This window comes from Pinus tabuliformis, chromosome 5_2 (assembly GCF_031772625.1).
Source record: "Pinus tabuliformis cultivar Carrire ecotype Pingquan chromosome 5_2, CPIR1, whole genome shotgun sequence".
Lineage (NCBI taxonomy): Eukaryota > Viridiplantae > Streptophyta > Pinopsida > Pinales > Pinaceae > Pinus > Pinus tabuliformis.
The window spans coordinates 670080046-670098382 of NC_142306.1; the positions used below are offsets into that span (position 1 = coordinate 670080046).

At 39.7% G+C, this 18337-nt stretch overlaps 1 protein-coding gene across 2 annotated transcripts; it reads right to left on the reverse strand.

The window, feature by feature from the left end:
* Positions 1-4884: 4884 nt before the first annotated feature.
* Positions 4885-16629, reverse strand: LOC149160860 (uncharacterized). 2 transcript variants are annotated; one of them, XM_089435418.1, is made up of 5 exons: positions 16393-16629; positions 15851-16294; positions 5710-5786; positions 5501-5579; positions 4885-5373 (listed from the first exon to the last, which is right to left on the reverse strand). In XM_089435418.1, exons 1-5 carry the CDS (start codon positions 16451-16453, stop codon positions 5264-5266), a joined length of 771 nt encoding a protein of 256 aa, XP_089291544.1. In that variant the 5' UTR covers positions 16454-16629; the 3' UTR covers positions 4885-5263. The 2 variants fall into 2 exon arrangements, with proteins under 2 accessions (XP_089291544.1, XP_089291543.1); XM_089435417.1 differs by having other exon boundaries at positions 4885-5379; positions 16393-16626.
* Between the last annotated feature and the right edge of the window lie 1708 nt (positions 16630-18337).

Genomic DNA, 18337 nt, shown 5'->3' on the forward strand with positions numbered 1-18337 from the left:
AATCCCTCCGGGCCTCACCCTCCTAACCTCGGATGAGTCCCTCTATTTTCTGAAAATAGAGAGATAAATCCCTCTCCTGGACAGTCGAGTGTGCTAACGCACCCTCACCATATGAATAGTGAGTGACCCCTAAGAAGTAAGGGCCCTCCTCTTCTTGCATTTTCAGGAGGCGGAGGTTTGAACATCTTTCCCTCTCCTCGACCTCGTAACCTCGGCCGAGCCGATGGCGGCCTTTTGTTCTTCGCGTTGATGGCGGCTTTTGGGGCCCCTCCCCCAAAAGAGAGTTGTTCGTCTCCTCTCCTTATCAGTCGAGCCCCTGACGGACCTCACACGTTACCTCTCCGTTGTCGAGAGTTCGGCAAGCTCACCCTCACACGTTACCTCTCCTCGACCTCGTAACCTCGGCCGAGTCCCTTTCGGGCCTTTGTCGAGAGTTCGGCAAGCTCACCCTCACCCGTTAGGGCCTTTGGTCGAGATCTGATCTATGTATTTCCTGTAAGTGCTGGCTATAAAGTATCCTTCATCTTCTACAAAAGCGAAGCTTGCTTGATCTCTACTTTCTTTCACCTCACTGGGCTAGAAGAGCTTGTCAGTCTCACAGGTGCTGTTGGTTATATGGCCTCAGTGTAAATAGGTTTTACGAACACGAAGTGATCCCTAAAACAGACTACTGGACCTGGCTAACCAGTCCATTGAGGCTCCTGTCATTGGTGGGGAGCCTGAGCCCCAGTCGTTGGTTTAAAAAGCTCGAAGACCAGTCAACCTCCTTGGCACCCGCCTCTCTTACTTTACAAGATCTAGCCCATACGACCAACTGCCCTCACCTTGTCATTATTCACCTCTCCACAAGGCAAAGGCAGTCGGAAGAGCTCCTCTGGTACCTTTCCGAACTCAATGGTTAGCATACCAATAGTGAGGAGTCTGTCGACGAACGATTAATTACAGCCTATCCTACCATTTAGGTAGGAATAGGCTTTGTTCAGATACTTGCTCTCATCTCTTGAATCTATGAGAGAGAGTGCCAGGCGAAGCATATACTTCACAATTAGAGCCGGGGACCGATAGACCTTCTTTAGCTTTCAATGGCGGGAGATAACGTACTCTCCTAGGGCAGGATAGTTAGTCCTTTCCTATGCCTTGGGTTGTTACAACCGGGATTTTTTCTTAGTGACCAAGCTAGGGTGACTACCCACTAGTTTTCAATCAAGAATCTTGGCCCTATCCTAAGGTCTCTATATTGTAACTGGCCTGGCGCAGTGGTATGTCTAACACCGAACTTCAATTCCTAGAACGAAATCTTGGGCTTGAGGACATACACTCTTCGGTCTTTATCTATCTCCCGAAGACCGACTGAAAGGAGGTTAGTTTTCACGGAAACGCCAACCGGAGAGTCTTAACCCACATACTCACAAAGGCCTGCCTGCCCCCTCAGTAAACACACTTGACTACGAACCTTGGCCCCTCATTAAAACCACTTTACTACTAACAAAGGCCCCTTAACCTCCACATAAGAACCCTCCTTAAACACCTAATAACTTCCCTTCCCCCAAAGAACTATGTTTATCCTGGGCATCCCAAATGACTTTTTTTTCAGGTACGTTAGTGACTCGACTGACAAGGAGAGGAATGAATGGGTCAAAAAAAGCGTAGGGGTATAACCGAGAAGCCCGGGTCCTAACTATGAGATAAGGAAGGGCTTTCTTTCCCCGCCTGGCCAAACCATGTCCGTATGAATGAATGAGTTGCTTTCGATTTTCAAGTTACGGAAAAAGAACGACAGTTGCCTAGGCAGGCTTATCCCTTACCGTAAGCCTGATTTATAGTTGGGCTTATCAGGCCTTTCCCTGAGCATAGTCAATAAGGGGAAAGTACCACTTTCATCGGCGAAAACCGTGACTGATGCTGTATGCGTGGGCATCTCTCGCTAGCTGGTGGGCTGATACGCCAACTATCCTTATATATATGTAATAATGTGTCGAATAATACATCAATCCATTTCTCCTCATCTTAGAGGGTGGTTAGGGGAGATAAATGGGGAGATATTGAATGACTACCCTGGAAGATACGAAATAACCATTATTCGGGGAGATAAGCAAAAGAAAGATTATTGAAATTGGTTCGGATGTTGGAACAAGCTTTTGAACTCCAACTGAATCTGAGTAAACGGAGGAAACTGGGTATGCAACCAATTCTCGTTGGTTCTGAATCAACGGCCCGCTACCTCTACCTTTGCTTCTGGCTTTAATCCATGCTCTCGAACATGGACTAAATATCGTCGATCTGCGCCTAGAGACCTTGCCACTGAATCTGCTGCTGGAACTTAGTCAATTACATCTTGAACTGCTGCTACCTTCCTTTCCGCTGCTTTCTCTGCTGGTGGTTCCGGAGAAACCAAAATTGGTGCTTCTCACTTTTCTGCTGTGGGGTAAGCTGCTCCTGCAGGCACGGGGTCCTCTATTGAATTGGTTACTTATAGCTTTCTTTGTCACGAGGTCTGCTGCTAGCTCTATTTATGCCTCTATTGCTTCAACCGAGTAAACCATTGCTTTTGTCTATGCTTCCTCTTTTTTCCATGCAATAAACGCTACCTTTGCCTCTTAAGCCTCTGCCTTTCCTCCCGCTGCTCGAACTCCAACCGGATATGGAAAAGGAACGAGCCCCTACCCTATAGGTGATGGCTTTGGATCTCGACCTGGAATTGCTCGAACAGCGACTTATATATTCTAATGAAGGGTAAAAACTATATCTCCATTGACCTAATATTGTATTATGCAGCTCATCTACCCGTTCAATCCCTCTTATCCTCTCTGGTTGTTCTGCCCGTTGTTTGCAAATCTCTATATCTTTTACTTTTAGGTGTAAGGTCCATATGGATCCCCCTCTATCTCCTGATTCTAATTTAGTTGTAGAGTAATAGGCAGCGATGAAGCAAGTAGCAGAGACGGCAGAAGCAGATCCTCCGCTGCGCTCATACTAACTAGTTCACATCTCTTCACTTGCTATCATACTTACTAGTGAAAGTTTCTAATTCATAGATTGAACGTTGATACATAGCCTATTCTCCACTGGTATTCATATAGCTAGTAACTGTTATTGAGCGAGTCCCTGCAAGCGGCAGTCGATAATCCATATCTGATTAGGTGGTCATATCTTCCTCGGTGTTGGGCTAGTTGATTAGGTGGGCTACTAGCAGTTGATATGCGCTATGGTTGGCTACCCGTAAATTTGGGATAAATAAGCCCAAGGGACTATAGGAACTTATACAAGTTATCATCACTCAATCAACCAACCAAATGAACAACAATGAGTCCTAAAAGAAAGTAATATGACATAGGGCAATTTGTGTGTATGATGCATGGTCCAATGAAGGATCTAACATGCGATCCGGATCCTAAAGATTGAATTGAGCATCGGAATCGCCAAAACCCAATCTCATACTGTAGAGAATTGTGGGTGGAGAGTGAATGACGTAAAGTTCCGTAATGTAATGGTGTTTTTAGCGCGTATCAAAATGAAACAAAATACTGCTATTAGAGCACCTATGGATAGAATGTCAGGACACAGTAGAGAATGTTAGTACCGTAGGAGTACCTTTCTTTCTGTCACCTCCTGGGACTGACCGGTTGGGTTGGTTCTCGGCTGGGACTGATGGTCTCTCGGCTGTCAATGCCCCTCTGGTAATGATTTCCTATTGGACAATTGCTTTGAGCTTGAGAGCCTTTATTTGCTATAACGTGCAAGAGGATAGAGCCAGGGAGCGGGGCTATAACGAACAGGTGCTACCCAGAGGTGTTACCCAGAAGTGCAACTACCAAGAGGGGCTAGGTTATTAGGTGCTGCTACGAATGAGGTGCTACGGGCGTGTATGTGCGGTGAACGAAGAAGAGGTATACAAAGGAGGTATACAAACGAATATGTGCCACGATTATGTAAGTGATACCACCTCAATTCACCCATTGATTCACCAGATGAAATAGAAGGACCTGTTCAATCATAGCCGTCTGTTCAATAATCTTACCCCGTTCACATCTTACCTGAGAGAAAGTTACCCCATTCCCCTCTCTCTCCCTTTGGTCTCGCAACTCCGTACCTCAAAGGTTTTCAATACGTGTAAAAATTATAATTGAAAGATCAAAATTATAATAATATAGATCTCTGTCTCGCAGAAACATCATGTTATAATAACTGTCTCGCAGAAACATCATGAGTATGATATCGAAGGACTGAATCAAACTTCAATACTAGAACTTCAAGTTATATAACTTCTATAACACTGATACATATAAAAAATTATAATTGAAAGATCAAAATTATAATAATACAGCTCTCTGTCTCGCAGAAACATCATGAGTATGATATCGAAGGGCTGAATCAAACTTCAATACTAGAACTTCAAGTTAAACTAAGTTTGCAGATCTCAAGGTTAAAAAAAGTTTGGTGATCTTCATTATAAAGTGTTTACTTCGTCACACATGATAGCCTTGATGGCCTTTATGTTGGTGAAGGTTCACATTAGACACGTCCCCTTTCTTAAAAAAGTTTTATTATTGAGTGGAAAAACAAAATATAAAACACAACAGATGAATATTACAGGATGATGTGGAATTAAAATTATAAAATTTTATTTTGAACGTGTGATTATTCATTGTTTTTGTTCCTTCAGTTATATAAGCCAATAATAATTGATATTCCCCATACATGTATTATTTTTATTATAATGATTTTATAATAAAATATCTAATAATTTTATAATTAAAAAAAATTATATATAATCTTTATTTCATATTTTTCGTTATTTCTTTCGAGCAATATCAGTGACATTTTTAACCTGAAATATCCATTGAACCCGCCATCAGTTAAAAGCTGATCTTTTTCAGACCTACATTCTTTGAACAACAATATCAATTACATTTTCAACCTCTTAAAATAAATCTCTGTCATAACCATGCTATCCCACAAGCAATCCCTTGAAAAACTTCTTCCATTTCATATCATGTTATGATCCCTTAAAAAATACTTCCATTTCATATCATGTTATGATCCCTTAAAAAAATACTTCCATTTCATATCATGTTATGATCCCTACAAAAGAAATAACTTCATATGCTGTTATGTATTTATAAACAGTAGAAACAATAAGTGCAATCACAAATACTATATAGGCCATTCCTATTACAACTAATATGGCGGTGCAACTGTCATTGGACCCACCATCTATCTAGAAGAGATGTCAAAAAGGATAATTGGTAACAACTTCTGCATCTCAATAGACGCAATCCTCCATAATACCAGGCCAGTTTTTGGAGGCGTTCTGCAAAATCTCAAGGCACTCCAGGAAAGCATCATCATAATCCACAGCTTCCAGCTCCATGTCTATGTCTATGTATAAACACAGGAATAACACGAGTTTGAAAGTCGAGTTGATATCACACATACTTGTAATATAAAAGCCAAAAGGACAGAGGATCAAAAAAATAATATATGCATGATGGATAAATACCATTGGAAGGAGAATCTCCCTTCTTACAAAGATCTTCCACTGGATCTAACTCCAAAAAATCTGTAACTACAGGGGAATCCTGCAAAAGTACATGTCAACAACCAGACCAAATTTATTCATTGGCTTGGCTTGTTCATTTCAAATGCTATATGATTTATAGGTTCATGAAATTCTAGGTAAGACAAGAAGAGAAACTGTAAAATGCCTACCTTTTGAACCGCACGAGGCAGAAAACATGGTATCTCCGTTCTGTAGCTCAATGCCTGTGCTACTCGGCTGTTGACCTCTGAATGAAGCAGAAGAAAACAAACAGAACTTCAATGATGGTCCAGCTAGAGTGATGTAAAAATAATAGCTCACAAGGAAAACAAACCACATTGTGCAGTGAAACTAGTAAAGCACACCCAATATTTTGAACCAAACAACAATAAATAAATCTACCTGAAAGAGCATAAGATTGTTAAAAAAGTAGTAAAGCACACCCAATATTTTCAACCAAACAGCCATTGAAGCTCAACAATTTTTTCTGAAATAAAGTAAGATTCTTAAGCACGTCAGACTCCCACATATCTCATTTCTCACTAAATAGATCCATATCAAACAAAAGTTAAAAGCGCCAAAGTACCATACCCTACACACCATACCCCCTTTAGGCAGCATCTGTACTGGGATATCAAAGCATTGTGTAGGTGTTCCTGTTATATGGTAGGAACAAATTCCTACCATAGCATCATCAAGAAGCCGCAGATAAAAAGAAGGTTCCTAAGTGACTGCTATGTCGTCCTCATCCAAAATGGAAAAGAATACTGCTTGACGACTAAATGTTTGATATTTTGGACTGTTGTTGGATGGAACCCTATGAAGGCAATAATCTCATTACATATAATTCAAGTCAACTATAACAGACGTTAGAAACTTACTGAATTGAAAGTTAAAAGCGGCAAAGTGCCATGCCCTACACACCATCCCCGCTTTAGGCAGCATCTGTACTGGGATATCAAAGCATTGTGTAGGTGTTCCTGTTATATGGTAGGAACAAATTCCTACCATAGCATCATCAAGAAGCGGCAGATAAAAAGAAGGTTCCTAAGTGACTGCTATGTCGCCCTCATATTAAAGTGACGACTAAATGTTTGATATTTTGGACTGCTGTTGGATGGAACCCCTATATGAAGGCAATAATCTCATTACATATAATTCAAGTCAACTATAACAGACGTTAGAAACTTACTGAATTGAAAGCTAGGATGTTGATAGATTCCATTAATAAACCCTGAAGTTAGTTAATCAAGAGTTAAATCCAGTTAAGGCCCTAGTTTATTAAGATGATCCAATTTAGATTACTATAAATATGAATCTATGAATAGGAGATTAATTGAAGCTTCTCATTATCAATTTAGCTAGGGTGTTGATAGATTCCACTTCTAAACCCAGAAGTTAATTAATCAAGAGTTAAATCCAGTTAAGGTTTACCAAGAAGATCCAATTTAGATTACTATGAATGTGAATTTATGAATAGGAGATCAATTGATAATGAGAAGCTTCAATTAATGAATAAGATCAGCGTGGATTAAAGACTCCACAAAATGGCTGAATGGCTGAAGAGTACGAGATTTTCATAAGAAGAGAAAGCGAAAGAAACTTTGGACAACAATCGGAAACAGCTATTACAGGAAACAAATTAACACAAACTTAATGATACCTTTGTACCTCGAACAGGGTTTTAAGCTTTTCACTGAAACTATAATACAATAAACAAGAGTGAGATGAAAATGAACCGATACAATTTCAAGGTATAAGGGAAATAGGTTCCCTAGCCTACAATGACATATTAATAAACTTCAGATAATTGACATAAACCGCAACCAGAAACAAAATGCCTATCATTTGCAACAGACAAAATCCATGATGTCTGGTAACAGAGATAATGAACCTGGAATGCCCAGCACAGATAATGCACTCCAAAAATCAGTGCTTTTTCCTGGCTGTTACCACATAACAAATTGTTAACAGCTGAAACATTCCCGAAGTAGCATCTATAGTAAGGTTGAGGAGGAATCCTCCTCCCATCTTTCTTCAGCTGTACAGATTTACTATAAAAATTTGGTCTCTTGTCCTTCCTGAGACTGAATCCCAAATCCAAGGTCCCTCCCCTCCTGGACCTTCACCTTCTCAACCTGGAGAGATCAGGCTACCCAGGCTTCCTGAGTAAGAAACCTCTAGAGTGCAGAAAATGTGGGACCTTCAACCCAGATATGTTGATGGCAGATATAACCTGTGGCTCTGCAAAGTTAACAAAAACTAAAGGAAGCAATCACACACATACAGTATCTGCTTCAATACCATCAAATGAAGTCCAAAAAATCAACGTTTTTTCGTGGCTGCTAACACATAACAGTATACAGATATACAGGGACCTTCCAGATGTAGCATCTGTAGTGAGGTTGAGAAGGAATCCTCCTCCCTTGAGGTAGAGACTAGGCAAATCAAAAGTCACTTTTAAATTATGAAGTGAGAAAACCCACTAAAGTGACTTTATTAAAATAAAAAGGTAAAAAGGTGGCTTACCCTCCTCGAGTGCTTCAATTGAGGAGACCAAGCACCAATCCTAGGGGTGGCAAGAGAGGGAGGGAATTTACTTAATCCCGATGGAATAACGGAGGTAAAATTCTCATGGGGCCTAGGAAGGAAATCCAACAACCAAGCAGAGATGGATGGGCTCCTGCAAAGTCTATGCCTTGCTAAAGACAAAGGTGTGGAAGATATTATTGTCTTGGAATATTCTTTGCTTACGATCTAGTATCTCAATAGCAAGAATAGTTCGAAAGATAACTCTTTGGCTTTGGTGCCCCAGAGAATCAGAAGTTTAGTTGTATTCTTTCATTCCAAGAGGTTTTATCACATACTCAAAATCAACAATGTGGAAGCTGATTTGCAAGCAACTATAGTAGACTTTGTCCTATCCCCTAAATTGCCATATGGCCCCCAAGAGTTTGGTTACACCTTAGGCTCCTCCTCCTCATTGGATTATGGAATTCATTAGAAACATTAAAACCCCCTATCCCCCCCCTTATATCCCCTCCACCCTTTGTCACATCGCCCATTATAATCTTCGCAATGATTTTAAAGGATCTACAGTTTGGTTCAGTGTTAACAAGGTTTCCTTTCACAACATGTCGTATAATGTGTGTCGCCGCCATTCAATGGCATTGTTATTCACCTCGCATGCTTGGATTTACTACATTTATCTGCCCTGACCTTGGAAACGCCTTCCTCTCAAAATAATGATGGATCTCTTTGGAAGATATACTGGGAAATTTAATGACCTAATGATGAGAAGAATCATGTGGATTGAAAAGGGAAGGAGTGTTAAATCTGGATGGTGCCTCGCTCCAACTCCATTCATGTTTGTGTTCGCTCCTCTGAGTGCTATGTCTCCTCAGTGGTCTGTGAATTTGGTTTTGGTTTGGTCTCTAAATTCAATTGTGGCGTTAAGGCAGCTAAACTTTCAGTTTCAGTTGCTTTTCCTTTGGGTGGCAAATTTGTGGGTTAGGCACTCCAGTTTGTGGGAAAATTCTCTGTCACCCTCAATCTAGTTCGGGCTCCAATTCTGGGAGGTATTTCTTTGTTTCCCGTTTTTAGTTTTGTCCTCCACACTCAATTATAGGCTCTCTTTCCTTGGTGCTATGGGTTTCAATTGGAGGTTCTGTTGGTTAACCCAGCAGCTCAGTTGTCCTACTTCCCTAGAGCTTTGTGCATGACTCTGATTCATTGGAAGTGGTGTAATTCCCTGATTCCTACCCCAAAGCTGACCTTAGACTCCTCTACAGAGTTGTCAAAAGTTTGACATGGTTATTACATTCTCTTTTGGGCTCCAGTCTCATTCAATTTAAGGTCTAAAAAGGTGGAATTAGAGTCCTCCTATTATCAATTCCCTGAAGCCATCATGGGGAGTCTTGGGTTGCTTCCATTTGCTATTGCTCAATGTTCTCTCATGAATTTTGATTCTAACTCAGAGTCCTCTTCAACAACAAGCCCCTACTCTCATTGTTTGTCTACTCGTGAATAGCTTCATAGGGAAAATTATGATCTACAAGTCAAATTTTTCCAAATGTATCACACTCAGGTGAATAACACTGATAAGATGTTGACGCACTACAGGATATAATAATGGACTTCAAACTTAGCAGAGAAGCACCCACAAGTCCAGACTAGTACCAGGAGGATTCAGGCAAGCGGGACATTGATTTCAACATGCTAGCAACCGGAAATGATTAAATTTCATAATTGTCACTATATATGGGTCTTTTGTCCCTTTCTGTAATTTTGCAAATAACTGGGTCTACTGTTAGTTTTATGGGGTCCTTTTATGTAATGGGTTTGTGATCACTCTAATTTTAGGTCAGTTCTAAAAATTGGTGATGTAACCCCCGTGTATATGTTGCGATCGAACGCAAACATGATATCAAAATACTCATTTCTGTGTAAAAAAAAAAATTGTTCAACTCAATCCCAATGAAGGTGTGTTCCAAAAACTTAGAGACACCGGCATCTTAGAGGTCCTCCTATTATCAATGCCCTAAAGCCATTGTGGGGAGCCTTGGGTCACTTCCATTTGCTATCTGGCTTTGTCGAAGCCTGCGTTCTCTCATGAATTCTAATTCTAACTCAGAGTCCTCTTCAGCAACAAGCCCCTGCTCTCATTTTTTGTCTACTCATGAAGCTCTTCATTGAGCAAATTATGATCTGCAAGTCAAATTTTGTCAAATGTATCACACTTAGGTGGATCACACTAATAAGTTGTTGACACTCCAGCATCAAATCTCCAGCTTGACAGATGAAGTAGGCACGCTCTGAAATATGGACTTCAAAATCAACAGAGAAGCACCCACAAGTCTAGACCAGTACTGAGAGGATTCAGGCTAGCAACTGAAAATGATTAAATTTCATAGTTGTCACTATATATGGGTCTTTTGTCCCTTTTTGTAATTTTGCAAATCTGATGTAATCGGGTCTACTGTTAGTTTTTTGGGGTCATTTTATGTAATAGGTTTGTGATCACTCTGATTTTTGGTCAACTTTGAAAATTGATGATGTAACTATATTTGCTATGATCATGCACAGACTTAATATCAAAATACTCATTTTTGGTGTAAAAAAAAGTTGTTCGACTCAATCCCATTGAGCAAATTATGATCTGCAAGTCAAATTTTGTCAAATGTATCACAATTTCTCCCGCTTGATAGATGAAGTAGGCACGCTCTGAAATATGGACTTCAAAATCAGCAAAGAAGCACCCACAAGTCCAAACTAGTACTAAGAGGATTCAGGGTAGCAACTTAAAATGATTAAATTTCATAATTGTCACTATATATAGGTCTTTTGTCCCTTTTTGTAATTTTGCAAATCTGATGTAATCAGGTCTACTGTTTGTTTTTTGGGGTTATTTTATGTAATAGGTTTGTGATCACTCTAATTTTTGGTCAATTCTGAAAATTGATGATGTAACTGTATTTGCTATGATCATACACAAACTTAATATCAAAATACTCATTTTTGTGTAAAAAAAAGTTGTTCGACTCAATCCCAATGAAGGTGTTCCAGACACTTAGAGACATTAGCATCTCAGAGGTCCTCATCACAACTATCATGTGCCTTTATGAGTATGTGATTAATAGACTACAAAAAATTCATAAAGTTTTAAACATCATCAAGAATACAATAGAGGTAAAGTAGGGATGCTCTCCTTCCCCTACACTATTTAGGATTTACATCAATGAAATGGAATGTTTTCTCAAAAGCATATACATGTTACAACTAAGTGTGAGTGCCTTCTTCACCAATTCTTTATCTCCATTCTTAACCTAGGTCTAACTTCGGAAAAACACATATTAATATGTTGGCTTAATGAGCTAATAGAAATTTAGGGAAAGTAAAGTGGTTTACTTTAGCGAATAAGTTTTAATTTTAGTGATTGATCTCAAGTGAGGTGAGATCTAATCTCGGTCGTCAATCACTTTGACAAAAATTTAGGTGTTCCAAACACTTAGATACATTGGCATCTCAGAGGTCCTCATCACAATTATCATGTGCCTCTATGAGTATGTGGTTAATAGACTCCAGAAAATTAATAAAGTTTTAGACGTCATCAAGAATACAATAGAGGTAAAGTAGCGATGCCCTCTTTCCCCTACACTATTTAGGATTTACATTGATGAAATGGAATGTTTCCTTCAAAAGCACATACAAGTTACAACTAGATGTGAGTGCCTTCACCAATTCTTGATATCCATTCTTAGCCTAGGTCTAACTTAGGAAAAAGCACATATTAATGTGTTGGCTTAATGAGCTAATTGAAACTTAGGAAAAGTAAAGTAGTTCACTTTAGTGAATAAGTTCTAATCTTAGCGATTAATCTCAAGTGAGGCGAGATCTAATCTCAACTGTCAATCACATTGACAGACTTTGAGACATTGGCATCTCAAAGGTCGCTATCACAATTATCATGTGCTTCTATGAGTATGTAGTTAATAGACTCCACATAATTCATAAAGTTTTAGACGTCATCAAGAATACAATAGAGGTAAAGTAGGGATGCCCTCTTTGCCCTACACTATTTAGGATTTACATTGATGAAATGGATTGTTTTCTTCAAAAGCATATACAACTTACAACTAGGTGTGAGCGCCTTCTTAAACAATTCTTGATCTCCATTCTTAGGAAAAAACACATATTAATATGTTGACTTAATGAGCTAATAGAAACTTAGGAAAAGTAAAGTAGTTTACTTTAGTGAATACGTTTTAATCTTAGCGAGGCGAGATCTAATCCCAGTCGCCAATCACTTTGAGATTAGAGTTAGGATTAGAGTTTTAGCTCAATGTAAAGTTATGAAAGAGAGGTTGATGAGAGGAGCAAGACACACAACAACGGCACAAGATTGAGAGCAACATCTCATTGCCCGAGGGAGTGCAGAGCAGATGGAGATCTAGATCTGCAAGAGAGATCGAGCATAGATCTAGGGCAGATCTATTGGATCAAATCCAAGTTAGTGTATTCTATATTTTCTCAGGTGGGCCATTATCCCAAGACAGGAGCACATGTAAGTTTGGACTTGCTAATGAAAAACTTGTTGGGCAGAAATTTGTTGTATCATTGTGATTGAGATCGTTAAGAACCTAGCTATGTCTTTATTCAGCAATTTTTTGCTAGGAGTTAAATATTGGGTGCTAGGTTCACAAGAAATCTAACACTATTCCTCCTGTTTCATTTTATTCTCACATGAACTTCTTAATCTATGGCTATAAACGCTAGACAGAGAAAAAAGAAGACCAGAATGGCAGAATGCTGTGGTGGACATGTTCATCATACACATACAAAGTGAGAGAGAAAAATGAGCATTCATGCAAAGCATTTTATTGTAGAAAAGACATCAATAATAAATCCTCAACTATTAGAGAAATGGTAATCACAAACATCAACTTAGATCAAATTGCACACAAGTTGGAACTCCTTGAAGAACCATGCATACTCAATCAACTCTACTTCTATTGTCTCTCTACGCTTGTGGCAACAATGGGGGCAGATCTCTACCTTGATGGCTCAAATGGCCTTGCTTCAAAGGAAATTCAAAAGGTCAAGTATCTCGTAGTTATAAATATTAAGTTCTGCAGACAATGGATAGGCCAGTCTGCACTTCTGTTTCTAAGTAATGTAAGTCCTTGTAAAAAAGAAAATAGCAAAGATCACAAAACACGGAGCTGGAACAGAAGATCATCTTTACTAAGTAACCAGTATATGTCATGACAGTCTATGAAGCTACTGCAGTTTATTCAGCCAAAAACCAGTCAAGTATGAAGAGGCAAGAATCAAATGTCAGCCTACCTTCTGGAATCCACGCATCAAGTTTTTGTCAGTTTCTCTAGATAATGCTTTGAATCTGCTCAATTTTATGATACTACTCAAGAAATCGACTCAAAAAAATTCAGAATGTCAAGAATTTCATGATTACAAATATTACATAATGTAGAGGAGTATGGCCAGACTGCTACCCTGTTCTAAGTATGTAAATCAATGGTTCTATCAAGAACAAAACAGAGATGTATACTACTGTAAATAACCATTATATGCCCTGACATCCTGTGATACAGGCAATTTATTTGGCCAAAAACAGTCAAGTACCAAGACTCAAATGCCGTACTGCCTTCTCCAATCCACACATCATGTTTTTGTCTGTTTCTTTAGTCAATGTTTCGAATGTAATCTGCCTTTATAGCAATTTAACTATAGGATCAAGAAGAATTGAAAGACTACTTCTGAAGAACTTGACTCAAAGAAATTTAGAATGTCAAATATTTCATGGGTATAACTATTGTGTGCTGCAGACGATGGGTATGCCCTGTCTGCACCCCTGTTTCTAGGTAATGCAAACCCTTGCTTCTGTATAAAGAAAGCAGAGATTATGAAACACGGAATTGGAACAGAGATCATCGTTACTCAGTAACCACCAATTGTTATGATAGTCTATGACACTAGGGGCTATTTATTTGGCCAAAACTAGTCAAGTACCACGAATCAAATGCCACCCCCGCCTTTTCCAAATGCATAAAGAGCTCTCACTTACACCCTTTTAGCATTAGCAGGGTGCTCCTGCATCTGCCAAACACAACATCAACATAGTATTTAGGCGGCTGTTTGGACAATCATAACTTATAAGTGATGAGACTAACAGAATCTCATTTGTGAGGGTTTGTCCACCAGTATGGACCCCAGAAGCAGAGCAAATTTTGGTGCACATCCAAAAAGGCTGCTTATGAAGAACTCATAAATTTAGAATGTCAAATATTTCATGGGTACAAGTATTGTGTATTGCAGACGACGGGTATGACCTGTCTAGGTAATACAAATCCTTGTTTCTGTGTAATGAAAGCAGAGATTATGAAACACGGAGCTGGAACAGAGACCACCGTTACTAAGTAAGCACCAATTGTTACGATAGTCTATGACGCTAGGGCAATTTATTTGGCCAAAACTAGTCAAGTACCACTTACACCCTTTTAGCATTAGAAGGGTGCTCCTGCATCTGCCAAACACAACATGAACAGAGTGTTTAGGTGGCAGTTTGGAGAATCACACAAATGATGAGACTAACAGAATCTCATTTGTGAGGGTATGCCCACCGGTGTTTAACCCAGAAGCAGGGCAAATTTTGGTGCACATCCAAAAAGGCTGCTTATGAAGAACTCAGAAATTTAGAATGTCAAATATTTCATGGGTATAAGTAGTGTGTACTGCAGACAACGGGTATGACCTGTCTAGGTAATACAAATCCTTGTTTCTGTGTAATGAAAGCAGAGATTATGAAACACGGAGCTGGAACAGAGACCACCGTTACTAAGTAAACACCAATTGTTATGATAGTCTATGACGCTAGGGCAATTTATTTGGCCAAAACTAGTCAAGTACAACTTACACCCTTTTAGCATTAGAAGGGTGCTCCTGCATCTGCCAAACACAACATGAACAGGGTGTTTAGGTGCCTTTTAGCATTAGAAGGGTGCTCCTGCATCTGCCAAACACAACATGAACAGGGTGTTTAAGTGGCAGTTTGGATAATCACACAAATGATGAGACTAACAGAATCTCATTTGTGAGGGTTTGTCCACCAGTGTGAACCCCAGAAGCAGAGCAAATTTTGGTGCACATCCAAAAAGGCTACTTCTGAAGAACTTGACTCAAAGAAATTAAGAATGTCAAATATTTCATGGGTACAAGTATTGTGCACTCCCAAAAATGTAGGGATTCGCAAGAAATTGCCCGACAGATCATTTGGAGCCAGTTACGATTCCAGAAAAGGGAAACGAAAATGTAATAAGAAATGGATACAGAGGGTTTTGAGGTTGCTAAATGCGAAGCCCACTCCCCATGATTACTAATGTTCTAATGTGGTGTCAAGATGAGAATGAGCACGAAAACAAGAATGGAACAAGAAATAGGTCTCTGGCCACGTTTCCAGTAACATAGATTATTACTGCGGCTTGAGCGAGAAAAACCATAAGCAGAAAGACCGCAACGATTTAAAATTCGCCAGTGACCAATGTAGACCTCCCAAGTGAAGGTAAGAATGTGGGTGCCTAATGGGCATGGAGTTATGTAAGCCCAAAATCAAATAATTATTTACCCGCGAGCGAAGAATAAGACACCTAGCAGATTTTAGATCTGAGGCTTGCCATAAGTGGAGATGAAAGATCTACCTAAAATATGAAATGTGATATAACACCTGCAAACCTTAACCGCAAAACAAACACAAACTAACAACGAACGAGAACTGGCCTTAGAAAACCCACATACCTTCTTCTGCGATCTTTGCCTTCAACACCTCCATGTCTTTACCACTAAACTGAACCCTCTCGATTCTTTCTCGAGCCCAAGCGTTGGCCTTCTGCTTTTCCTCCTCCGTTAGTTCACATCTCGGATTAGAACCTATTTTCGCATTCTTCCCCCGCGCCTTCTTCTGTTTAACCGCAGAGGCTGGAGCCTTACAGGACTCGACCCCATTCGTAATATCACCGAGAGCAGTTCGAGGTGCAACCCCTGCGCGCCCATTCTTAGCAGAAGAAAATGTCCCACCGAATGCCCCCTTAGTATGATTCTCCGTCTTGCGAGGGGCGATAGGGCTCACCAGTCCAGAACTTCGAGGTTTCGGCTTGTTCGTGATGTTGGACAGAGTGATCCGATCAGATAAATCTGGTTGCTGCGCCTTGAGGCCGACAGATTTGGTAACAGTGCTTTTGCCTGCAAAATTCCCCAAAAATTTTAACTACATTCTTATTGAAGGCTCGGTGAAAGAGAAGAAGAGATACCCATGGGGATTCTGTTTTGTGTTTGCTTACCTCTGTTGATCTCGGCGTTTTCGTCCTGGAGGATGGCAAGCGGTTGCCTTCTGACCGCCATTTCTGTTGGTTGGTGAATGATAATCAGTATGTTCGAGCGCTAAAGACTGCAGTAGTAAGAATTGAAAGATTTTGCTGTGAAAACTGATATTGAGCTATCGATGGGCGAGTTATGTTTCAGAGCAGATTGTTCGGTTGCCGTTCATGTGAGAGTGAGGAGGAAAAGCGGAAAGAGGAGGGTATTTAAAATGGTTTTGGGTGGAAATATGACCGTTCGAAAGTTAAATATTCCAACGGGAAGCGGAGTGGGGTATATATATTTTTTTCAAAATTTTCTGCTATTAATCGGTAAATGTTTTAAAGATTTTTATTGAATAGATAGTTTAATTATGGGTTTTTGACCTTTTGGGGTCCATCAACGGCATCGATAACGGAAATACCAAAGATCAAACTTCATTGTTGTCATGTGGATGTTTATTGGGAGTGTGCCTACCCTTAATCGCAAATGTATTCATATATTATTGAAATAAAATTTGTTTTTTTTGTATAACAACTAAGTGGTTAGCACACTAAAATGTTATCTTTTTTACCTCGTTTCAAATTACATGGGATATATTTGGCCCTTTTTGATAAGGCTAAAGGATTAGGCTCCCACACTCTTGCTAAGTATATCTAGTTTATGGGTTGTTTGATATACTCTTGGTGTTATAGTGGCAGTCACTAGGTTTGATCTTGGGCATCGCCCAAATTACTCCAATGAGTTACCAATTGACCATGGTAAAATAAAAAGATAGTGTTTTGTATACATGTCAGCTACCTTATTTATCAAACTTTGAGCTAATTAATGGTTCGATGATAGTTGAGTAGGAGATTATTGGGATGACAAAGGATACTAGTGCGAACATCCTTTACTCACATAAAGGATTTTTAATAATTCAAAGTGGTCTTCTAAAGCATTGAGGATTCTGACGGGTAGTTTGTAACACCCTCCTCCCATATCTACCCAAGTAACCGACCAACCGAGGTAAACATGTGACGAGAGACTACTATGATCTGATTCAACCTCCTAAGTCACCTTAAGGAAGTGGAACCGGCAAAACACAACTAAACTGACCATCCACGCATCCTACAGAACCTCCAAGAGCTTCCCCACATTTCTAGGTGACCAAACCCTAAGGCAACTCAACAATTCAAGGACCTAGAACCCCAGTCGCTCCCTTGCCAAACCCTCCAAGTGACTGAAGGTCCTAGTCGCTCCCATGAGCCTACCTGAGTGCAATTGTAGCCCTTTTCTGCCAATGTTATGCCAGCAAATATGTGACTTAAGGCTAAATTCCAGGTCGAGGACCCAGTCACTACCCAGAACTTCATGGAAGTCACATAAATGAAAAGAAACATAGAGACAATGATGCCAATGCAAATTCTTAAACAAAGACTTGACTAGACCCCTGCTAGCCATGACAGGTATCTTGTCAAACATTTCACAAATACGCATTCTATAGGTTATTATAACATATATGAGCATAGGGGTCTTATACTTATCTGAGAATCGCTAAGAAACATTGGTGCCTTATCACATTAGTTGCATTATCATCTATTAGGTCATATATTCATTACTCATTCATTTACAAATCAAAACATGATGAGAACCATACATTTTCACTATCATAAAACATATTCATAACTAGCATATAAACAACAGAAATAATGAGAATACAACAACCATAAAAGCCACATATGAACCAGTACAGTTGCTCATAAAATACCAAGGGAAGGAATTCTTATTAATGAATGCAAAAGCCAACTCGGTATGGGACTACACGTTCCACCCGACTGTAGATTGGCTAAGCCAAGTCTCTCTTCAGCCATTCACCCTCGTGCCATATTCCAAACATGAATGTGGTACTCAAACCAAGAGAACCAACCAGGGCTTACCGAGGTTAAA

Excerpts from the sequence above, each read along its gene's own strand:
- LOC149160860 (XM_089435417.1), bottom strand. The coding sequence starts at position 16,453 with ATGGCGGTCAGAAGGCAACCGCTTGCCATCCTCCAGGACGAAAACGCC. Across the intron at positions 16,295-16,392 it reads AAACGCCGAGATCAACAGAG|GCAAAAGCACTGTTACCAAA; the intron begins GTAAGCAAACAC and ends GGAATTTTGCAG. Across the intron at positions 5,580-5,709 it reads TGCCTCGTGCGGTTCAAAAG|GATTCCCCTGTAGTTACAGA; the intron begins GTAGGCATTTTA and ends GTACTTTTGCAG.